General features: G+C 43.8%; 1 protein-coding gene across 2 annotated transcripts in view; it reads left to right on the forward strand.

Annotated features, from left to right (window-relative positions):
• Window positions 1–22,342, forward strand: part of WLS (Wnt ligand secretion mediator) — a 98,738-nt gene that overhangs the window by 46,829 nt on the left and 29,567 nt on the right. For both annotated transcript variants that reach the window (XM_032426446.1, XM_032426448.1), the window contains one exon: window positions 18,314–18,438. In XM_032426446.1, the coding sequence (XP_032282337.1) occupies window positions 18,314–18,438 (125 nt within the window). The remainder of the gene's footprint in view (window positions 1–18,313; window positions 18,439–22,342) is intronic.

Here is a 22,342-nt window from a genome sequence, read left to right on the forward strand (position 1 = left end):
GGGGTAGGAAAAGCCAGCCTGTCTATTCTTTTCTTAGGTAATGAAGTCATTATGTTTTGCCTTGAGCCCTGTGCTGTACGCTAGGATCGAGTATTAAGTCTTACTTGCTTGTTTCATTACTGCGAATGACTACATGAAATGATGGAATTATTTCTATAACTGACAAGTGATTTTTCTTCTTTCAAGCTGAAAACATTCCTGTAAAACATATTTCTAGTAAAAAAAAAAAAATTAGAATGATAACATTACCCTGTTCTCAAGTTACATAGCTGAGAGTCCTGCCTTTTTACAGAGTGATGGTGCTCTTCCATTTGGATATCACATGAAGACAATTAGGATAAAAGAACAGTCTGTTAACTGTAAACAAACAAACAAACAAACAAACTTATGTTATCTAAAATGATTAGGGGTGAACTTATTCTTGGCCATTAGCAAGAGTCGTGGTTCTTAATTCTGTTTTCAGATGCCTCTTTGGGAAGAGTCCACAAAGAGAGCTTAATGGGGGAGAGGACTCCTTATGCCATGAAACTACACCAGCTAATTGGTACAATGCTATTCATGCAGCTAGATTTCCATGCTTTATCAGATAGTCCTTTTTAACAAAATATGTTGTAGCAACTACTAAGAAGAAATCTGATTCTACTCTCCCATTCCTTTCAAAAGAGACCTTCTTTGAGTCATGACCATGTTACAGTCTCTGTTTATAAGAAACATTTCTGATCAGATAGTTTTTTTTTTCTTTAAGATTTTTTTATTTACTTGAGGGGGCAGTGGAGGAGAGGCAGAGGGAGGAGAGAGAGTCCTAAGTAGACTCATTGCCCAGCGTGGAGCCCCATATGGAGCTCGTCGCTGGTCTTGATCTCAAGACCCTGAGATCACCACCCAAGCCCCAGAGTCCAAGGCTTAACCAACTGCACCACCTGCCCCTGATTGGATAGTTTTTATTACAGGCTGGTGTCATGAGTATTTTGGAAGTTATCTTTTCAATTTCTTTGTCTACCTTAATTGGAGTCAATATGAGCAGAAATGACCTCACATTTTCCCTCTGCCCTCTCCCCTCGCCTCCCCAAAAAAGATAAACTGAAAAAGCTCAAAATACACCAGAAAGATCCAGGAGACTTAAATATGGTAAGGTTTGCAGAGGTGGGTAAAAGGTAGGTTGTCAATATTTGAGATGGGTTTATATGGCCAGTCTGCTTTCTTGGAGTCATATGCTCCCTTCAAACCCAGGCGAGAACCTAGAATTTTCTAATATAAATCAGTCTTACTTACTGACTTGGGTTAGAAAGAAACTAAAATCACAGGAGAAGACTGTATTTTGTTGATTAACCCAGGATAGTGGAGATTAGGGACATCATGTTTGTTTGCTTTCGTTTATGGATTATCTTTCCCTTTGAGGGACTCTTCAGGCACAACTCTGGAATTAACCATTGTGAACAAGTTTATATTGGCAGGAAAATGGGAACCTTTGGCTTCACTTTATTTGGGTGTGATTATTGGTAAGCTCAGTGCTTGGACAACATCACTATAAAACTCTCTGGATCTCCATTATCTGGCACAAAGGTTTTGTGTTATGTTATGTATATCCAAATAAAGAAATGCAGCCTAGAAAGAGTTGGGCTCCTCTAAAACCTTCCTACAATTTTTTAAACTAATGTTTATCGTTTGGTATATCCAGTCCCCCCTACTTCCTTCCAGTCATCCATTGGCTTATGGGTCAATTTAACAATGGAAAGGAGATCATAACAGGTCAGTCTCTAGTCATAACAAACCACTCATCTATGGTTTAAATAATTTGCAGTAACTGTTATTAAACATCAACTGTGTGATTGCAGACTTTGAGCCCTGGAAGGAACTTTAGAGTGCTGCTAGTCTAGTAATCTTCAACGAGGAGAGGCCTATGGGTGGATTTTCCAATTTCAAGGGCCAAGCAATCCCCCTGGTATTCTATATAAAATTTCAGTCGTATTTATTGTATGTATTTTTGGAGGAAGAGGGTTTGTGGCTTTTGTCGAGTTTTCAAATTGGCTACTTGATCCCAAAATGTTAAAGGGGCTAATGCTTTAATTTCCTGGATGAAGAAACCTTATACCCTGAGATACTGGCCCCCTATAGCACGGCTGGCCCTAGACAAAGCAGGATCTCCTCGTTGTACATTAACCACGTAGGTAGGGGGGTGGTACGTGGCAACAAGAACACTACCGTATGAAGGCCAGTGAGCCTTCTACCAACCAGCACCCAAACCTTTTTGGACAGAAGTGTCACTGGTCTTTCTAAAATGGTGTATTTTCTATTTTTCTCTTTTAAATCTCCCAATCTGTAGTTCAGGGAATGTAGTGCAGTCTAGAATCTGTTTATAGTGCCACAGCTGCAGATCACCCACATGTCTGATTTCCTGCTCTGAGTTTAGAATATAAACGAGGAGATTCTCTTTGCATCCATAACAAGTATATCCTGGTTACTAAAATAAATCCTGGTGACATCAATGAAGAATATGAATAGCAGAGTAGCTAGCAGCGGCAGATTCCTTGATGGCACCCCCACTATATATAAGGTGGTTTTAGTTTTTTTTTCTTTTTTTTACCTCCTCTTCTAACTTGGGGTATTCCTGTCAGTGATTAAATGCCAGTCAGTCATCACATAGCTAATGTGAGGTTATTTTACTGAGAATCCTATCTTTATTTTGGTTAACGTAAGAAAATGTGAAGAAAAACTGTTTTCTGGATTATGCTTTTCAAAGCAAAAATAAGTTAGATGGGAGAAGGAAAACCCTCTGTTAAAGCCAAATTCGACTTGCAAAACTGCCAGGGACTCTTCGTTTGGGGAAAAAAAAAAATTTCCCTTAATATCTACCTATTGTATGCACACTGATGCTAGAAATGGTTCCAGTTCCTCTTTTGCTTTGGTAAGTTAGTGCTAATTTGGTTGGAGAGGTAGTAGTAATTCTTTAAAGCAAGAGGATGTTCTAATTTTTAAATTGTTCTGGTCTTGGTTATTTCCTAAAATAATTGTCCAGTGAACGTATCTTTCCTGCCTTACCTGTTACTCATATTATGGCCATAAGGAAAGCCCAGGCCTAACCTAACAAGCAAGATTATATCTTCTTTAAAAGTAAGGATTGAAAATATTTGAATTCAGCATCTTAAAAAAAAAGGTGCTGTCACATAGTTGGAGTTGTCTCTTCAAGTATGGAGCAGCCTGTCACTGGTAGTTATCGAGCAAAAGCTGGTTGGGGTGGAGAGAATTGTAATGATGACCACAGTGATAGCTTATGTTGGGTGGCCTTTTCTTTACAAAGTACTCTTGTACCAGAGATGCTGACCATTGTCTTTGTTGCCAGCCATTTGCTTTGGCTTCATGCCATATTCCCGTGGAACTTGCCTATTTGCCCTCCCTCAGACTGTGAGCTTCCATTGTGCCTGCTGAGTGGGCCACTGGTCACAAGCTCAGGTCTCCAGCCACAGCTGATTGGATTAGGATGGGCCCTTCACCCAAGGAGAGCAATCAGATTCTCGCTTGTGCAAAATTGGGATTCAAATCATCTCTGATTAAGACTTTGCTTTTATTTCATCTGATCATCTCAACAGGTCCCTCTGGCAGAGAGAGGAAATGGATGACCAGAGAGGTTAAATGACTTGTCCAGAGTCTCACAGCTGAGAAATAGAGGGGTTGTAGGCAAAAGTGATCTCGGGGTGGGGCCAAGGCACTGTACTCCTGAGTCCATCTGTAGTGCTATGGAGCTATTCTGAGTAGGACATTAGACCAGATGACCCCTGAGGTCCTATCTTTTGCTGAGAGTCCATGACTCACTTCAGATTCTTTGGCTTTGTAAAAACCTTATGAGTATCCATCCCTTCAGCTTTGTAAATAGGTGACTTCACAGACCCTCAAGTATGAACCATTTTAGAAGATGCCCCATTGTTAGTGGGTGAGCTTAGTGTTGACATGAGTGAGTTTTCTAGTATTTTCTTTTGTTATTTGTTTACCTTGTGTTCATTTCTAGTCCTTGGGTAGGCAGACAGGGTTGGTGTACTGGAAGTGTATTTTTAGTCTGACATTAAAAAATGTATCATAGACACCAACACAGGAAGCAGTTTTTAGGTGAGTCAGTGTATAAATAACCTCAAAGAGTTTTCGTAAAGGGAAGGTGGATCTTTTAATTCAACAGTCCAGCTTCTGAGGTCCTCTTCCCAACTTCCTTTATTCATTCAGTGGTCATTTATTGGGCTTCTACTATGTGCTGGCATTTTTCGTACTTTAAGTCCTTATCCTTTATACTACAATTTCAAAAAACCTCATGGCCCTTCTTTGTTTACTTCTCTCTATCCTGCAAGACAGAATTTTGAGAGCAGGGACTGTATCTTGTTCATCTTTTTATCTCCATACTTAGCATAGCCCCAGGCTGTATAAATACTCAAGATGTACTCATAATAATTAATTAGGAGCTCACAGTCTAGTCCAGAGAGAAAGAAACAAAAAATTACACCAATGTGTTCAGAGAGAAAGAAATAAAAAATTACCCCGATGTGTTCAGTGTTAAGTGCCCAGAGTATTCCATGAACAAAGAAGGGGAAATGATTACTGAAAAGGTAATTTTTTTAATTGAGTCTTGAAGGGTGGAATCTTCCAGAAGATGTTGAAATTTGTGACTATCTAATATATGATGGCAAAGGAACAGTCCAAGCTGTATTTTGTTCAGGGAAACCAAAGTTTTGGGCTAAATTTCGTGACCCCTTTGGTTAAGTTAATGAACTTCCTGTACTTCATTTTCTTCATGTATAAAATAGAGGTAATTGTAGTGCCATCCTTATAGGATTGTTTTAAGGATGAAACTAGAATAATACTTGCGGCTTTTTCACAGTAAGTGCTTGGTATGTGGTAAATGCTCAGTAAAGGTGAGTTATTATTATTCTTGGACTTGAGCAGAGAGGAGGAGTGTGAGTTCTGGAGAGAACATAGAAGACCAGAAAGAAGCACAGCAAGGCTGAGTGTGCAAAACAAGGACTTGGGTGGTTGCTGGCCATAGGCCTTTCATTACTTCAGGACAGTGTTTCTTAACTTTGGATCAGAGAACTTGACCTTGGGAGAAAAATGTGCATAGGATCCCATTCACACATTTTGTATTCATAGTTCTTCAACTGAATCCCCAGAGGTTATCTATGGGATTCAGAGGTTTATGAATCTCAAGGTAAGAGCTCCAACTTCATGATCTAGATAGACCCCATGAGCTTCAAGTTACATATTGTTCAGCACTTAAGCAATTGGTGAACACCCTAAAATAGAAGATGTGGAAAATTTTCAGCATCCTTGGGAGAATATGCCCACAGGGCATGGTTTAATGACATTTGACTATAAACATGTTAGCATGTAAATTAAAATGTTTTGGGATAGGATAATAATTTAAGATGAGTGTAGAAGTATCTGGGACACAACCTTTTGAAGCTCTGCAGACTGAAATTATGGAAGTGAAGTGACTTCTCCAGTGTCACCTGGTTTGCAGGTGAGAAAGTCAGGACTAAGATCCTTATTTTCCCACTGTGAAATGCTGTGAAAGAACACGTGGTATGTGAAGGACAGTGAGCCCATTTGTTAGGCTGCAGAAGAATTCCGTATTGGAGAGAGAAGATAAGCTCCTGAAAGACTAAGGGGGCTGTTGGTGAGTTACAGTGAGGGCCAGGCAAAGAAATTTGGAGTTGGATCCTTAAGAAAAGAAATTGAAAAATCGCGTTTCTAGTGCTGAAATAAAATGTGGAATTCAGGATTCGAGACTCATAGCTTGTCCTTTGTATTATACAGCAGCTGGAAACTGCATTTCTTTTTTTTTTTTTTTTTCCCATTTGGACTTCTCGCATGGTGGTATTCCCGACGGGAGGGCATCTGTGAACTTTTTAATGGGAGAAGTCGTAAAGCTGGGTTAGGGCTGTTCGTGCAAGGCTGCCTTCCGAGGCAGGTAAAATCTGACTCCCCTTTTGCTTTTCAGCTACAGACACAGCCATCGCTGCCGCCACCAGCTGAGTGACTCGGAATCTAGGGGTTGCCAGTAATTGTGGGTTTAAGTCACAGAGGAAAAAGATAAGAGAAGAGCAAGGCTGGTTTTTCCACAATTAAATGTTGCCTTTCGGGCTTCTCTGACGGCAGGAATCCAAGAGGTCAGGAACCACCAGCCATATTATTTTTCTCCCTGGCTGCCTGCCTTCATTTGTATCCCCTCCTCATTCATGGGAATGAAGAAAAGGTGGGTTGGAAATAAAAAGCTTGTTCTAGCCTACTTTTTCCTTTACGAAACTTGTCAGAAACAAAGCTTTCCCGTGAAACAGATGGAATCCCTTCTGGTAGTTGGCTTTTCCTGCTGGCAGCACAAAGATATTTTGAGGGGGGGGTTGGGGGGGGGCAGAGGAACCATTATTGAAATGTACTATTGTCCTTTTCCAGTTAGGACAGTGTTTTTCTCAAGTACTGCTCTGTACTCTGGTGTTTTTGTATTTGGTGTGGTTTAACTCGTATATTAGTCAGACTGAAGTTTTTATCCCTTGTCACTAAAGACATTACAAGTGCCCTGAGGGCAGGGATTGTTTTATTGTTCTTTGTTTTTGCCGCAATGCCTCAAGAGCAGAAGGTAGTTTGGTAGTCGGTGGTGTGTTAGGATTTCTACATTCGTGGAATGTTGGAACCAGAAGGACCTTAGTGGATCCAACTTCAGTCATTAATGAAAGAATACATAAATGACTTACTCAAATTGTACAGCTAATGAGTGGCTTTACCTAGAACAAGAAACCGGTCTCCTCACTCCATGAATGTGTGACATAATGGCAAACAGCTGTGGAGCTGCGGAGCTGCGGAGTCAGGCACCCCTGGGTTCATATTTTGCCTTTTTCCGGCACTAGCAGTAGGAGCGTGGGCCTCAGTTTCCTCATGTTGAGACGGCAGCTGATCATCCGTATCAGGCTGGCATGGATGTATCTGAAAATGTCTACACATCTGAAAATGTAGGCACTCACAAATAGGAGCTTTTAGAAATCATCCTTTTATTTCTTTTAAAAATACAATATCTTCTGTATAAGAAAACTCAACAGTTCTAGGATCTCTTCAATATCAGAAAAGATAGCCCGATTGCCTTTGGTGCGAATTCAGGAGAAAGAGCAGGTGATCCAGCTCTTAGGTGCAGCCTAGAATGGACTAGAAATGAAAATTGGTCCCACCCCCAGGAAATAAGAGTCACCCCGCAGTGCAAAGGCGTTGGGTGGTTTGTTCAGCAGTTAGTAAAGGAGTGCCTCCCGTGCTGGGCACAGAGCCTAGAGATCGGGGTAGTGAGGGGATAAGTCAGCAGGCTCTGCTTACCTCAGAGGTGACAGGAACATAAATGAGTGTACGTGATGTGATGAGAGAAGGGGAGGCCGGGGGTTGAGGGCCGAGCTACCTGGACTTCGTGTTCAGGGGCAAGTTTGTGGAGGCGGAGGGGGTGCCAACAACACCTAAAAGGAAAGAGAAGTTATTTCAAAGGAGAGGCTGAGGGAGATGGCAGGAGAGAATAGCAGGAAAAGCAGCCTGTTAGTACGGGTGCCTTTTATTGAGGGAGGGGCAGTGGGGGTCTTCTGGGGCTCAGCCAAGGGTGGTTTTTGATTTTGCTTCTCTCTCTCTTGGACACATTGCCTCCCCCCCCCCCCCACCTTTATGCTTTTACAAGTCTGTCCATCTCCTGGAAAGCTGGGTGGCAGCCCAATGTGGTCCCATGGCTGTCTGGGACTGGAGTCCAGGGAAGGCCCTTGCCAATTGATCAAGGGTAGGACCTGAGCTGCAAAGAGAGCCCCAAATCCTGAATTCCCCACAGAAGCCTCGCGAAACAAATCCTCTGTGTGGAGAACACTGGCCTGACTCCAGCAATAACCCAGCTGTTGAAACAGCTTAGTCGCCAGGGCGATGGAGGCAGTGTGGTGCGGGAATGCTGGGGTGCAGTGCTCCAACAGAGAGCCAGCCCTGGGAGCCAGCGCCGCAGAGACCCTGCTTCCCGCCCACAAGCATGCCCTTGTTTCTTTGAAGCCCAACCATAATCCCCTCCCGGGGGAGGCCAGCATGAGGACAGAAACAAAAACACTTTAGGACCCCGGAGAAGAAAAGAAATGGCCACTCCTTTTAGACACCTGATTTCTCCCTCTTAAGGATCCTGGTTTATTTGCTGGGTAACTTTTTCTTGTTCCCTGTCCCGGGCTAGGCAGTGTGATTTAGATGTGGTGGGGTGGGGGGGGGGGGGGGGGCAGGGGAGATGCGCTCATTTATCTTATCTAGAAAATATAGTGACTTTCTTAGCTTGTGGGTGTCTGGGTGATGCATGAAGAAGTTAAGAGGGCAAGTCACGGCCCTTCCGCCTGATCTTGCTTGGATTCCTTTAGCAGCTTCATCTGCCAGCGCTCTTGTCTGAAGGACTCTGGGCAGATCTGGGCAAAATACTTAGCTGATTTCATCAGGATTTGGGGAGGACTAATAAACTGCCACAGCGTGACCCCATTCCTCTTCCAGTTCTTTGAAGAACTGACCTTTGTGTTTTCTCTTTATCCTGGACTACTTCTGCACTGTTTGTTTTGGAAGTTGTTAAGTTAAATTAGCCATCCCTTTCCTTTCCTGGTTACTGTATGAGAATGCAGCTGTCAGTCTGTGAACTCTGCCATCATCTATTTTTAGATTCAGTGTGAATGAAGCTCTCTTCTCTAATTGCTTTCAGAGAGAAGGGGGAGGGAGAGGGAGAGAGAGGAGGCAGGTAGATTTTTGTAACCATCAAATCCGCTAATCTAAATGCTCTGTGCATTGATGGAGTCCTGGGGAGAAAGCAAAGAAGCCCACTGTGTGTTTTCCTCCCTTGGCTGTCAAGTTTGTTTTCTCTCCACATTTCTGTTGCTTATGGTCAAATGGGAAAGAGCTGTTGCCATATTTGCTTCCCTGTGTTTTAACACTTGCCAGTTTGGATGGTTCTGATTTCTCCAGCTTTGTTAGGCAAAGATTAGTTCATTGTTGAGTCTCAAATTACTTGGAATACAGGGAGGGTCCTTCTGGTGATAGTTTCTAGGAGAGTAAGTAATCCGAAGCATGCTGAGAACTGTGGAAGTGCAGTGGGCCTCAGTGATCTCTAGATCTCTCTACCCTACTTCCCCTACCAAATTCCAGTCTGCCTTTCACACAACTGCCAGGTCTCTGTGCTTAAACATCTCTCTAAACAAAATGCTAACAGTGTTCAGAGCAAGCTTGTTCCCTTTGTCATCACACCCTCTGCTCTCCAGCCTTTCCTGTTCTCCACGCCTTCTTCCCATTTTCAGCCATATTGAATTAGTTGATTTCTCCATTTCCCTGACTACAGGACACTGTTTATGCTTCTGTGACTTTGTATACATGCAGCTCCCTCTGCCTGCAGTTCTTTCTCTTCATTACCTAATGAACTCTTATTCAAACTGTGAGTCATAGTTAAATATCACCTCTTATGGATGAGGTGATCCAAAAGATCATGTATTCTGTGCTAAATTCTTTGACCCCCTAGCCGGCACTCTTGGCATTTTTGTGCTGACTGTATACTTTATATGTACTCGAATGTAGTACCAACCACATGTGATTATACTTATTTGTGTTTATGCCTGCCTTCCCTACTTTACATGAACAATTAAGGGCAAACTTTGCCTTGTATGTCTTTGTTATCCCCCACTATTGATGGAAACGAGGAGGTGCTTAAAAATATTTGGTGGATGAAAGAAGGATTTGGACTGGATGGGCCATAAGCATCAGACGTTTCAGAGGTATATTGATTCTGTCTTGGCAACACCAGCTGTTCTGGGTTCCTAGTTCCTCATAGGCTTCCCTTCCAACATGGCAAAGGAGGCTTGAGTAGATTACCAAAGATGTGACATGCTATACTTCAATGAATGCTATACAATTTTTCTTCTCTTGCAAGTGGTCTCATCCATTCTCTTATCCCTACAGACTTGGAACAGGCACGATATATACCTCAAAGGCCAACCTTTTTATTGCTTTGCTTAATCCTTAAACTGAGAATTCTGATTTCTAGCCCCTGAGGTTACATCTTGTTTCCTCCTTTGCCCTGACGAGCCCTCTCAAGCAGAATATTAGTGCAACCCCATATTATAATTTAGATAGAGAGGGGGAAAGGGGACAGGACCTCCCTCAGGATCACTTCCCTTAAAAGTTCCCCTTCCATCCAATCCTGGGGAACAGGCGCATTGTTCCCTGATGGGACCATTGGGCCAAATTTGAGGAACGTCTTCTTTCTGAGGGATGCGTGTGTGTGTATATGTGCACGTGTGTGGGGGTAGGGGAAGGACAGCAGGCATTGGGGAAAGAATGAATGCCACCCGAACAGAGCAAACTATGGACCACACATGTAGGATATAGAAGCGATGGAGTAACAGAAGAAATTTGGGGTCATAGAAGTATTTGGAGAAAGAAGGATGATGTTAATTTGGCAGATACTTCATGAATATCCATCATGTAAAGACATGGGTGATAATAGTTGTGAGCGAGACAGAGGCAGTTCCTGGCTTTCGGGAACCTCTCAATCTAAGTGGGAGGTGGGTAGGGAGAGAAATTGTGAGGTAGTTGCACCATCGTAAGATAAGTGTTACAGAGTTGGATGCGCAGGGTAGTGTGGAAGTAAGAGAAGGGGCACTTCATCAAGTTCTAGTGAATGAGGGAAGTTGGGAGTGAATCTGTGGAATTCTAGAAGATGAACAGGAGTCTGGTATGAGTGGAGCTGCAGAGTACTGTCTACAGCCCAGAGGAAAAGGAAACTTCTGGTAATTCATCCTCTCAAAGGGGACACCTTTTTAAAATTTGGGGTGCTAGCAGGCACCTTGAGGGCAACCAGGGTAGGTAACCTTGAGTAGCAGCCTTAAAATAGCAGTCAGCATTTGCTGAGTGTTTACTGTATGCCAGGGCTGTGCTGAGCAGTTCCCACTTGATCTCATTTGATCCTCGCAACCATAGGGGATGGGCATTAGCCTCATCCTCATCTATAGATCGAAAAGTTCAGTGACTTGCCCATCACTGCGCAGGCACCGAGTGGCTAAGGTGAGCTACGATTCCAGGCTGTGTCTCTCTCCAGCCTGAGCTCTCACCCATATTCCAAGGCTGGAGGTGGAGTGGTGAGCTACACTCAAGGTTACCTGCCGCCCAGGTGCCAGGAATGGGGCGGAACTCCTAAGATACGAACCTAGGATGCCAACCAGGGGCCAGATATTAGCCTTTTTTGCCATTTAAGGAGTTTCAACTTTTAAACCTTTTAAGGTGGACCCTGTAAAGGCATTGAAAGTATTTTAGAAATCATTTCCCTGGCTACAGTGTGAAGAACAGACAGGAATGGGGCATTTGATTGAGTTATTTAAGGCCTGAGATGATGGTGGCCTTGAGCAAGAGGAGCGACAGTGAGGGGAGAGAGGGCAATACATCTGCAAGACTTGATGAGCAGAGAGTTTACCAACCTTGGTGGTTTGGCTTTCTGAACCATGGAAGTAGAGACATCCCATGGGGAGTGAGTGTGCAGATTTGAAACCCAGGAGAAAAATCTGAACTTGAGAAGGGGACTGGTATCCCAGCGGCAGATGAGACCTCTCAGGGCAAGCGTAGAGAGTGAGAAGAGGAGGGAGCTACTCTACGACCTCGTGAACACCAACGGATGTAGTTTTTCTATAGCCTGTGGTACTTCAGATCCATTTGTTTACAAAACAGTTGATATCCCCAGCTACTTTTCCAAATATACAGCCTTTAAAAGTAGTACAATAGGGTACCATAAGGATAAGCGGATGTTTTCCAAGAAGATGTCACTTTGCAAAGGGCCCAGTGTGAGGAACGTTTTCCCCATTGCATATCTCAGACTGCTTACTTCAACTAGGAGATGGTGCTCCGCAATATAGCAAGGGATCATTTTGACGATCTTAGAAAAATGTCTTCTTACACGTGGAAAATATTTCTCCCAAACGCAAACGCTTGACGTGATGGAGACAAACGAAAGCAATAATGTGAACTAAACTGTTAGGCTGGTTTGCGAAATAATTGTACTCATTCATTTTTATAACTGTGCACACCCAGGCCTGTAGGGCATCTTAAGAAAACAGCCAGGGCCAAATTTATAATTAGCTGAGTCCATTTTTGCCAGGCCTAACCATGGATGTAGGACAGGGTTGGTTTTGTTATTTCCTTAATTGAAAGCGTCAAGAAAATACAAGCCAGGTCAGAGAGGTTTTGATTGGGGTAGGAACGCTGGCATAAATAACCCCAGATTATATGTCTGCTGGAGGCTGGGAGGAGGCTCATCTGTGCGGCCTCCTTCTGAGGTTACCCAAACAATCCTTGGTGACTAGCAGCTCCCCGATGGAATGTGGGAATGCCTGTGAGCGTTTTGAAATTTCTTTAGTTTTTTCCCAGGGCAAGGGCCTAGGAAAACCAAGGTTTCTCACGGAACCTAAAAGCTTCAGACAACCATAAAATAATTCTTTATTTCCTCTTCATGCAGCTTGCCCTCCCTTTTCTCCCGTTTGTTTCCAGTTTATTGGTCAACCCAACCATCCTGAACCAGGATGGAAGGGAAACTAGTATGTTTAAGTGCTTGTGTACCAAATGGTCTTGTCAACAGCCTTGGGAAGAAGGTCCCACTATTTCCATCTTGCATACATGGAAACTGAGACTTATTCAAGGTCACTCATCCAGCAAGTCGTAAAGATAGAATTGCAAAACAGATCTCTTTGGCTTGCAAACTCTGTACTATCTTGGCTGGCAAATGCCAGTTTCAAAAAGTCTTAAGTGAGAAGCATCCTGATCGCTTCCTCAGTGAAGCCTCATCTTCCATTGCTTCACCCCACCGGCGTCCATTCTTAACATTAAGCAGCTGCCCTCGATTTCTTGGGGCGCTCAGATTCTTCCTTTTTGTCTCCCCAACCATTTCTGGCTTATGCTCTCCTCTCTGGCTTTCTACTTGTCTTTGGAAACTGATTTGATTGGCAAATGCTTTTCTTATGCAGGGCAGGGCAGTTCAACTGAGAAGGTTCCGTGATTCCAAAGGATGTGATTGGTCGGTGCTTCCCAATACGGAAAGGCACAGATCTTTCCACCTGTAATGATACTCTAGAGCAGTCTGAGTCTGCACCTAGAGAACCCTGGAGTGCAGATTTCCTCATGTCAGAGCACCACCTCTGTAACAGGATGGAAATAGTAAGTGTGAAGAACCACAGTATCTTTCCACACCTCCTTTCCCAGGATTCTAAATGCATTTTCCACCCAACCAAAATGTGTCTCCAAAGCCATTTGAGAAATGTGAAGCTTGGACAGCCCACAGGATAGCAAAGCTGCTGGTTTGGGATACGTGTAGAAAACTGTTTGTTCCAAATCTATAAATGCCCTATATTGATACCTTACCGCTTTACCCTATGGAACTGGTAAAACAAGGACACTTGGCCTTCCTGCCATTCTCCCAGGGAGTGCAAATTGGATTTTTCACTTTCATTATCTCTGGGGGTGGTGGTGGGGGGGAGGGCAATATTGCCCACGCAGTATCCCGGGAGTCATGAAACCAGTGTTTTATTACATGCAACATAGTCATTAAAGCTGAACTTTATTTCCGAGTCCATTGGCAGCAGAAGGGAAAATGATTCAGGTGGCTGACTTCACAGCTTTGCTGGGTTCCTCTGGCCAGTGCTTTCCTGTTTCTGAGTTTTGTGTTCCAGGTCTGGATAGGGATTCATAGTGGGAAGTTCCATGTTCTTGAAACCTGGTATTTATTTGGAATTAAAGGTAGGCATAAGACTTTCACTTCCCTAATAAAATGATAAAAACAGTAGCTAGTCCTTCATGCTTTCTGCAGTGTTCTAAGCAGTTTTTCATGTGGTAACTAACTTAATGGTCCCAGAATCCTAGGAGGCAAGTCTTATTCCAACAGGGTAAGGAGCCTGAGCATCCATCCCAGCGAGGGGGTTGGGGGAGGGGGCGGTGATATCACAAAGTCCAGTGAGGGAAGGCAAGAGAGGGTCACTTGAACCTGCCATTCTCCTTGTGGTTTCTGTTTTTTAAGTACACCATGAAAGACAGCAAAAAGGCATAGGACTACAGTTCATGAAGCTCTAGAAGCTTGATTCTGATGTTTCTAGAGGCGGGGCTTTCCGAGTCTTGACTTCTCTACCTCAGGAAGGATGACACCTGCCCCAGACTGCACAGGAAGTAAGGGATGTGTGTGGATTAGGCAGAACATGGGATACAGTTCATGAACAATAATAGAAAGCTTTAGGAAGAACTTTACTTGATGGTGAAATGGAAAGAAAAGAATGGTGATGCGGAAGCTGTATGAAGTGTCTCCTCCACAGTATGACTCAGGTCACCTGATACTTTATTAGATGAACTGCACAGAGAGTTTGTTTCATTTTGTTTTAGCCTATTTTTGTTTTTAGTGAATTAATTACTGACATTTAGAAATTGAGAGAGGTTTAAAACAATTTGCATTTCTGTCTTCTCTTGACAAGAGCAGAAGGTCTGGTGAGACTGCCCAGTCCTGCCTTATGGTGGCTGCGGTGTGACGTCGTGCCACGTCACACTTTCCAGTTTTCTGAAATGGCGCTGTGTAGATTTCAGCAGCTCTTCACCTCAAAGCTTAGGAGAGAACTCCAGACACACTACAAGCCACGCGCATGGCCTGGGAGGAGCGCCACATATTTCTCTCCTGCAGGAAGCTGCGAAGGGTGTTGGGTTAGAGTTGAGTGGCCCGTTGCACACGGTGCTTGATTCAGTGTGGGGCCTGAGCCTGAGATCGACACAGTTGCATGCTCTACCTTCTGAGCCAGCCAGGCGCCCCCTGTTAAGTTTCTTTTGAAAGTCTGCTGTTTTCTACCAACAAAGGTAGTAGAGGGAAGTGGGGTTCTGGGGTGATGCAGACCCAGGTTTAAGTCCCAGCCCTGCCATTTACTAACCTCTTCCCCACTGGATGGGTGTGAGGCCTGAAGCAGAGGGTGTCTGCACAGAGCATACATATTCATTTTTTGTGATTAGTTTGATGGACTGTTTTCATCACAAGGTAGCCAGTCTTCTTTGAGCAATGTAAAAAAGATGATTGTCTTTTAAGGCAATTTCAAAATAGTTGTCTCCCTCCTGTTACCAACAACAATATGACCTCAGGCGAATTACTTAATATCTGAGGACCTCAGCTCACTCACTAATCAAAAGGAAATACCTGTGCCCACTTCATAGAGTTTGTTGGGAACATTAAGTGAGGTAATTTAAATGAAAGCACGGAAGTCATAGGGGCTAAATACAGAGTAATCATACATGAAAGCAGTGTTTAAAATTCATTTGCTTTTAATGGCATATTTTAAAACAGTTTTTCCTTTAGGGATTCCCAACAGATGGGAATAACTCTTAAAGCTGGGAGCAGGCCAGGAGGTGAGTCTGCCTGGCCTTCCCTCTCTCTGAGGCACCTGTTCTGAATGAGGCTCATCCCTAATGTTTGTGGGGCCCAGGGCAAGAGTGCCTACGAAAGCATAGCTGTCATATGTCTAAATACTTAAAAGTGATAAATCGGGCCAGCAAAAATGTTAAGCCAAATTAGTTCTATTATCTGAGTGTAACAAATTTACCTTCATAATGAAGTGGAAAGCCATGTTTGAATTTAGGATTCTTGGACTCTTTGGAATTCTGAACCAAAATGGAACTGACCAAGGAGTGTGGGCCCCTGAACACCTTTGCTCTCTCCCCCTGGCTCCATCCCCTACAAAAAGGAGCTTTGAGTGCTATGTTGTGGACACCCCAACCTCTGTGCTCAATATCTGGCTGTATCCTACTAACAATAGCCTTTGACCACTTATGAGCCCAGGAGTGCTTAAGTGGTTGTGTAGTTGACATTGGGAGGCCAGATCTGGGAAAGACTCTCAGCCCTTCAACGCCATGGAAAATAGGTCTGAGTTCTTGGAGCATATTCTAAAAGTAGGGGTAAGGGTTAGGCTCTGGTTGGGCATGTCCCTTTCACTTGAGGGTTTCTCTTCCTGTGAGGAAGGTAGCTGGAAGAGGGCCAGACAGCAGAGCCCTTTAAAATGTGGACCCCAGATTCAGGGCCTTCCTGCCGATGTCCAAGGCCAGTGGTGCTCTGAATTCTGGGGCTCCAAGGACTGATAACTTCTTTTATAGCTTTTCAGATTTGTACTCTTGAGGCCTGTGGTTCTGGAAGTGTTCTTTCAACATAGCTGAAAGTCCCAATTTCTAATGCCAGTGTTAGAAATGAAAAGGATGTAGCTTGGTGCCTAATATTAGAGCTTCGGCTGGTTCATTCTGTTGACCACTGAGGCTGTCAAGTGAGGAGCATCTCTGGACAGCTTGGGCCCCAACCAAGAGGACATACAAACTCGGAGCCTTTCTTCTGTGGAGCTGAGTGTCCCACAGTTTCGTATGTGTAGACTCGTATTTTCCTTGTTTTCAGCCCTGAGTCTCTGCACTGCCTGGTGTCTTCAAGTCCAGAGTCTCCCCTCAAAGTCTGCAGAGGTGGGAAAAGACAGAAGAGCTAGAGGTCCAATGACTTTTGTGTACAGACTTCAACCCAGTTACCCTGTTATGAGCCCCCTACCTCACTGGTGTTTTCTGCATTCTGCAACATGGGTGTTTTCAGATTTTGAGGCCTTGGATGTCTGTTGGACATAATGGTTCACTTTTCCAGAATATCTCTTCTGTAGCAATTTAGGCTGTGCCCCTTTCTGTGGCTGTCAGGAAGCCCTACCTCATCTATTTTTCATTTTTAAAAAAATTGTTGCATTCTCTGGTCTGCTCATGTCATTACCATTTTTTCCCCTTGTGATTTAATGTCCTTGGTTTTCCTTTACTGTTGTTTCTGTGGTATTTCAGGAGGGAGAGGAGGAAAAGAGGAATGGCCAATTCACTGTGTGTGAGGATTTAAATATTACCAATAAATAGCGGGGCACCGATGTTCACTGAGGGTTTCGTCTAAATCCAAGTGGCCTCAAGTTCCTCCTTTCTTGCATTCTTTCTTTCTCTTTCTGGATTTCAGACAACTTGGGGTTCACATTGTCAAACTGGCTTCAAGTCACACTGGGCCAGTGGATAGAAAGCCCTACTTCTCCAGACAGCAGTTATTAACTGTTCCCCATGTGACCTGTTATGTGCTCAGGTTCCAGAGCTTAGAATTGAGCCCCATCTCCTAACCCCAGTGAGAGCTGGTTCTCCAGTCATTTTGGAAATGTGATCTGTACTTTTTTTTTTTGCCCCATTAAGACTCTTCTGTTCTTGAACTTGCTCGGCACAGTATAAAACAGACAAAATGGATAGATGTGATTTTCATTAATCTAATCTTCTTAATGAGTTCTGTGGTGAGTTAAACCCACTTATGGTCCTTACTGATATGGAAGTACGTGTGAATATTCATTTGCACAATTACATGCTCATTATTAGATCCTTATCTGTGTATGCCTTTTTTTTTTTTTTTTAAAGATTTTATTTATTTATTTGACAGAGAGAGACACAGCGAGAGAGGGAACACAAGCAGGGGGAGTAGGAGAGGGAGAAGCAGGCTTCCCGCGGAGCAGGGAGCCCGGTGTAGGGCTCAATCCCAGGACCCTGGGATCATGACCTGCACCGAAGGCAGATGCTTAATGACTGAGTCACCCAGGCGCCCCTGCGTATAAGTCTTTAACTTTGGAAAAACCCTTCATCTTTTACATTAACTTTCCCCAGAATTTGCAGATGGGTCTTGAGTTTTTGAGAAGTAACAGATCCCATATTTGAGAGCTTCTTGGGGAGTAATTTTAAGAAGGATGCCTTGAGACTAGAGTATGTTCAGAAGACAGGTACTTAAATCATGTCTCTGAGGAGTGGTTGGAAAATTGTTATCAGAGAGGAAAGAAGACACAGGCAGATGAAGTATGGGTTTCAAGTACGTAAGGCACTTTTGTGGAAAAAGGATCTCACCTTCCATGGGACTCTTAAGGGCAGACCTAGGACCAGTGTTGCAAGTCTCAGGAAGGTAAGTGCTGACCATGAGTCACAGTCTGACCATCTGAGCTGCTTCAGAGACAGTGAGACCCCTGTCTCTGGAGGAGTTTAAGTGGAAGCTCTTTGACTCCTTGCAGAGTGGTAATGGAAGGGACTGAACATCTAACTTTGACATTCACCCTATGACTTTTAAGTTCTCAGATTTGGAGACCTGGATTTGGAGTTTGTTAGGAACTAATATGTTTCTTTTGTTGGTTTCCATGGCAGAGCCTATGAGAATTTTTGAGCTGTTATCAAAATACATTCCCAGATGCCATTTTGGAATTGTGCATCTTTTCTCTTGCAGGAGAAAATGCAGAAGTTTCCATGGATGTTTCCCTGGCTTACCGTGATGATATGTTTGCTGAATGGACTGAAATGGCCCATGAGCGAGTGCCCCGGAAACTCAAATGTACCTTTACATCCCCCAAGGTAGGATGCCTTGATGTCTAAGTTGATAGGGTTTTTATTTGGGTTCCGGGTACATGAGATTTACTTTACAGTTCATAGATACATTCCTTATTCTCAGTATGCATGACCCACAAGTGTTAGTCATCATCCTTTGTCTTAATAGAGAAAAGGGCAATGCAGAGATTTTATGTCCCTGCACAGGAAGGAAGAACGTCTGTTTGAAGTGATGTAGATGTTTCTCAGAAATACCTCCATAAAAATAAACTCTTCGTTCTCTGCTTAAGCGCTGAGAGTGTCTGAACAACGTTGCTAAGTTATTTTGAGGTGTGAGAATCTGTTCATACTGGATCAATGCTTGTATCTGCTTCTCTGTTTCTTAGGCATCTCTTTGTTGCCAGAGTTAATGTGCAGGTACAAAGACTAAAAATCCCAGTGAACACCACACACAAAAAGAGGCCCTGAGGGAGGAAATCTAATTTCATTTGAGACCTGGGTCTTCCAACCCATTTTTAAGGCTCTCCCTTCTCTGGTTCTTCCAGAAGGACTCATTCAGTTGCCCATGGGAGGGAGGTTACTCTCCTGCATTGAAAATAGGGAGATGTTTTCTTTTTGGCAATTTTATGATTCCTCATAAATGAAAATGCAAAGATGGACTCAGTGGCCCTCAGAGGATAGTAAGATTCGATGATATAAGGACCAGGTCACAATTAGCCAGGGGCCCTTTTCAGGCAAGTGTTGTCCTCGCACACACGCCTTCCCGAGATGCTGACTCCCCTACCTTACTTAGCCCCCAGTTGTGAAAGTTTCTGTGAAGATGAAATGGAGCCATAGTTACTGTTACTCATGCTTACCCACATTCCTCAAGGGTGTTGACATGGAGCACCCTCAGAGAGGTGATCTCTGATGTCCCTTCAGGTACAGAAATGGTCTCATTTTTTGTGTGTGAAGTACACTGAAGCACATTCTTGATTATGCCATTTGTCACTTGGTATTTTCAGGTCAGTTCCTTTTAAAGGATTTGGACAGCTTTGTAGTACCTGCTGCATTGATCAGTTTAGTTCCTCTTCTAGCATTGGCCTTCCCTGGCCTCACTTTTCCCTCTCACTGCAAAGTTGGGGTTCCTGTGGAATGGTAGGAGTGGCACGTTGAAGCTACTGAGTACCGTGCCCCAGCTGTCCATTCTACCCCCAAGAGGAGTAAGATGGGGAGGGGCAGGTTCACAGTGTTAACATTAGGTAAAAGTGTGGATTTGGAGCAACACACACTTGGCTCCGGTTCTAGGCTGTATCACTTACTTATTATATGACCTTTGGCAAATGTAGTTAATCTGTCCCAGCTTCATTTGCGTATCTGCAAAATGGAATAATAATACCTGCCTTGGGATTCTTTATAAGGATTAGATGAGATGATGAACATCAGCAGGGTGACTTTATTATTCAATACCCACTCCAGGATATGTTTGAGAATGAAAGGGGATGTTAACCAGGTGGGCCACCAGGACTCTTGTGGGCAAGCCATACACCCTCTATACATAGGACCTGCTGGGGCACCTGGTGTTTATTAACTCTCCCTTGCCCAGGTTTCCTAGGGGAAAGTGTGGTCTGAGGACCAACAGCACTGGTATCACCTGGGAGCTTGTAGGAACTGCAAATCCCCAGGTCACACCCAAAACCTTCTGAATCAAAATCTCAAGGCATAGGACCAAGGAATCTGTGTTTTAATAGGATTTCAACTCCTTCATTCAATAAAATTTAAAGATTTATTTATTTATTTTAGAGAGAGAGAGTGTGTGCAAGCATGTGCACTCGAGCTGGGGGAGGGGCAGAGGGAGAGAGAATCTCAAGCCGACTCCCTACTGAGCATGGAGCCGGATGCAGGCTCCATCTCACAACCCTGAGATCATGACCTGAGCTGAAATCAAGAGTCAGACATTCAACTGACTGAGCCACCCAGGTGCCCCAAGTTCGATAAAATTTAAAAGTCATTGCCTTAGATCCTCCGCTGGCTGCCAATTATAGCACCACCCCCCAAAAAAGTCATCTGGAATTGTTTGGGGTAGGCGCTTGGGGGTAATCTGCAGGGGAAAATGAATGGTAGAGAGAAACTGGAGGTAACAGAAGAGGAATATCTGATGTTTTCAGATCTTTGCATGCAATGCAGGAAATTAATTAAAACCTTTCTTTTCTTTTCTTTTTTTTTTTAAAGATTTTATTTCTTTATTGACAGAGAGACACAGCGAGAGAGGGAACACAATCAGGGGGAGTGGGAGAGGGAGAAGCAGGCTTCCTGCGGAGCAGGGAGCTCGATGTGGGGCTCGATCCCAGGACCCTGGGACCATGACCTGAGCCGAAGGCAGATGCTTAATGACTGAGCCACCCAGGCGCCCCTAATTAAAACCTTTCTAACTGTCACTGCAAGTTGAATGCATCTTTGAGAAGTGAGACTGGTTGGATATCTAAGTTAAAGGATATAAAGCCTTGGGATATGGAATTTCATCCTCGGAAAAGGGAAAAGTCATTTCTCACCTTCCTTATGCACTTGGAGGGTGTTGAGAAGCAGAGTGAAGGGGAGGTCATTAAGAAGTCTGCAACTGCTTCTTAATGATGGCTGCTTAATTATCTTTAGGATGTGTTGATCCCTTTCAAGAAAGATATTAAACCTTGAAAAGTGTGAAGGAAATGAATCATCAAATCTCTGCTTTTTGATTGCAGTGAAATTTAGTCTTGAGTCTGAAGATTAAATGAGAAATTGCTTTAAAGCTTTTTAGTCCCTGGTGGATTGTGAAGTCGGGGGCGGGGGGAGTCAAGTTGCCACCTGCTGTAATTTGTCCTAATTAGCCAGTCTCATGCTGGAGTTGGGGGAGGGCTGAGGGGGATGGGGGAAAGGAAGGGGGGGCGAGTGTCTTTCTTCCTAAATGCCCTAAATACTGGCAGAACCTCCGTGCATAAGGAAGAGTCCCCAACAGGATACAGTGAATTTGTCTCCAAGACAGGTAGACCAGGCCATGATCCCAGAATCTGATGTGTCTAATTTGTTCAACTTTGTAAATTTGTCTCATGGAGTGGTAGTGTTACCCTCTCTGTTAGGACAGGGAAGTAGAGGACACCCAGAGAACCATGATGGGGAATTAGAAGGAACCGCAGAGATCTTGTTTTGCTTAGGAGTCAAGTGAGGCTGAATGAGGTGGATGATGTTTCCCCCAGCAGGGGGCCAGGTCTGGGCTAGATTCTAAGTCTCCTGGCATGGAGTCCGGTGCCTTCCTTACCACAGCACCGTGCCTGCAATTAGGCATGTCTGAGGCAACATCACTCTTTTCTCCCTGCTGTACTCGAGGGTCCTCTTCTCCATCAGAGTTGGAGGCTGGATGTGGAAGACCCATGTCCCCAACCCAGTACTCCTACTACTTTGGGACCTTGGGTGAGAAACACAATCAAGTCAGTGGCATTAGACTAAGTAAGTTTTATTCCCTTCCCTCTCAAAATCTCAATTTGTAGAAATAAAACAAGACCCTCAATGGAAACATATCAGAAAATCTTTTTCATGCTGTTACCACAGAGGGTAATCAGCTTCCTCAATGCAGCTTAATCTGAAGCCAAATTAGAGACTCTACTGTATTGTCAGTAGTTCGAGCCCCAGTACTCATCCTGATTTTTAAGTGTAAAAGAAAGGAGCAGAGGAGAAAGAATCTATAGAGGAAGACTCATCCAGTCCGCAGCTGAAGTTTGGGAAAGAAGTAGGAAGCTTTCTACACAAGAATTTTTAAAATCTCTTAAGCCAAGTGTAGTCAACTAATAGTTCTGGAAGAGCCCCTCAAACCGTAGAAGATGAAAAACTATCATGATTGATTAGTAATGTTTGCTGTGAGTGAGGAAGGGAAGAATGGAAGCGTAAAATCCAGATACTAGCCTGCTCTACCTCTACTTTT

The sequence above is a fragment of the Phoca vitulina genome, unplaced genomic scaffold (genome assembly GCF_004348235.1).
Source record: "Phoca vitulina isolate PV1807 unplaced genomic scaffold, GSC_HSeal_1.0 scaffold2, whole genome shotgun sequence".
Lineage (NCBI taxonomy): Eukaryota > Metazoa > Chordata > Mammalia > Carnivora > Phocidae > Phoca > Phoca vitulina.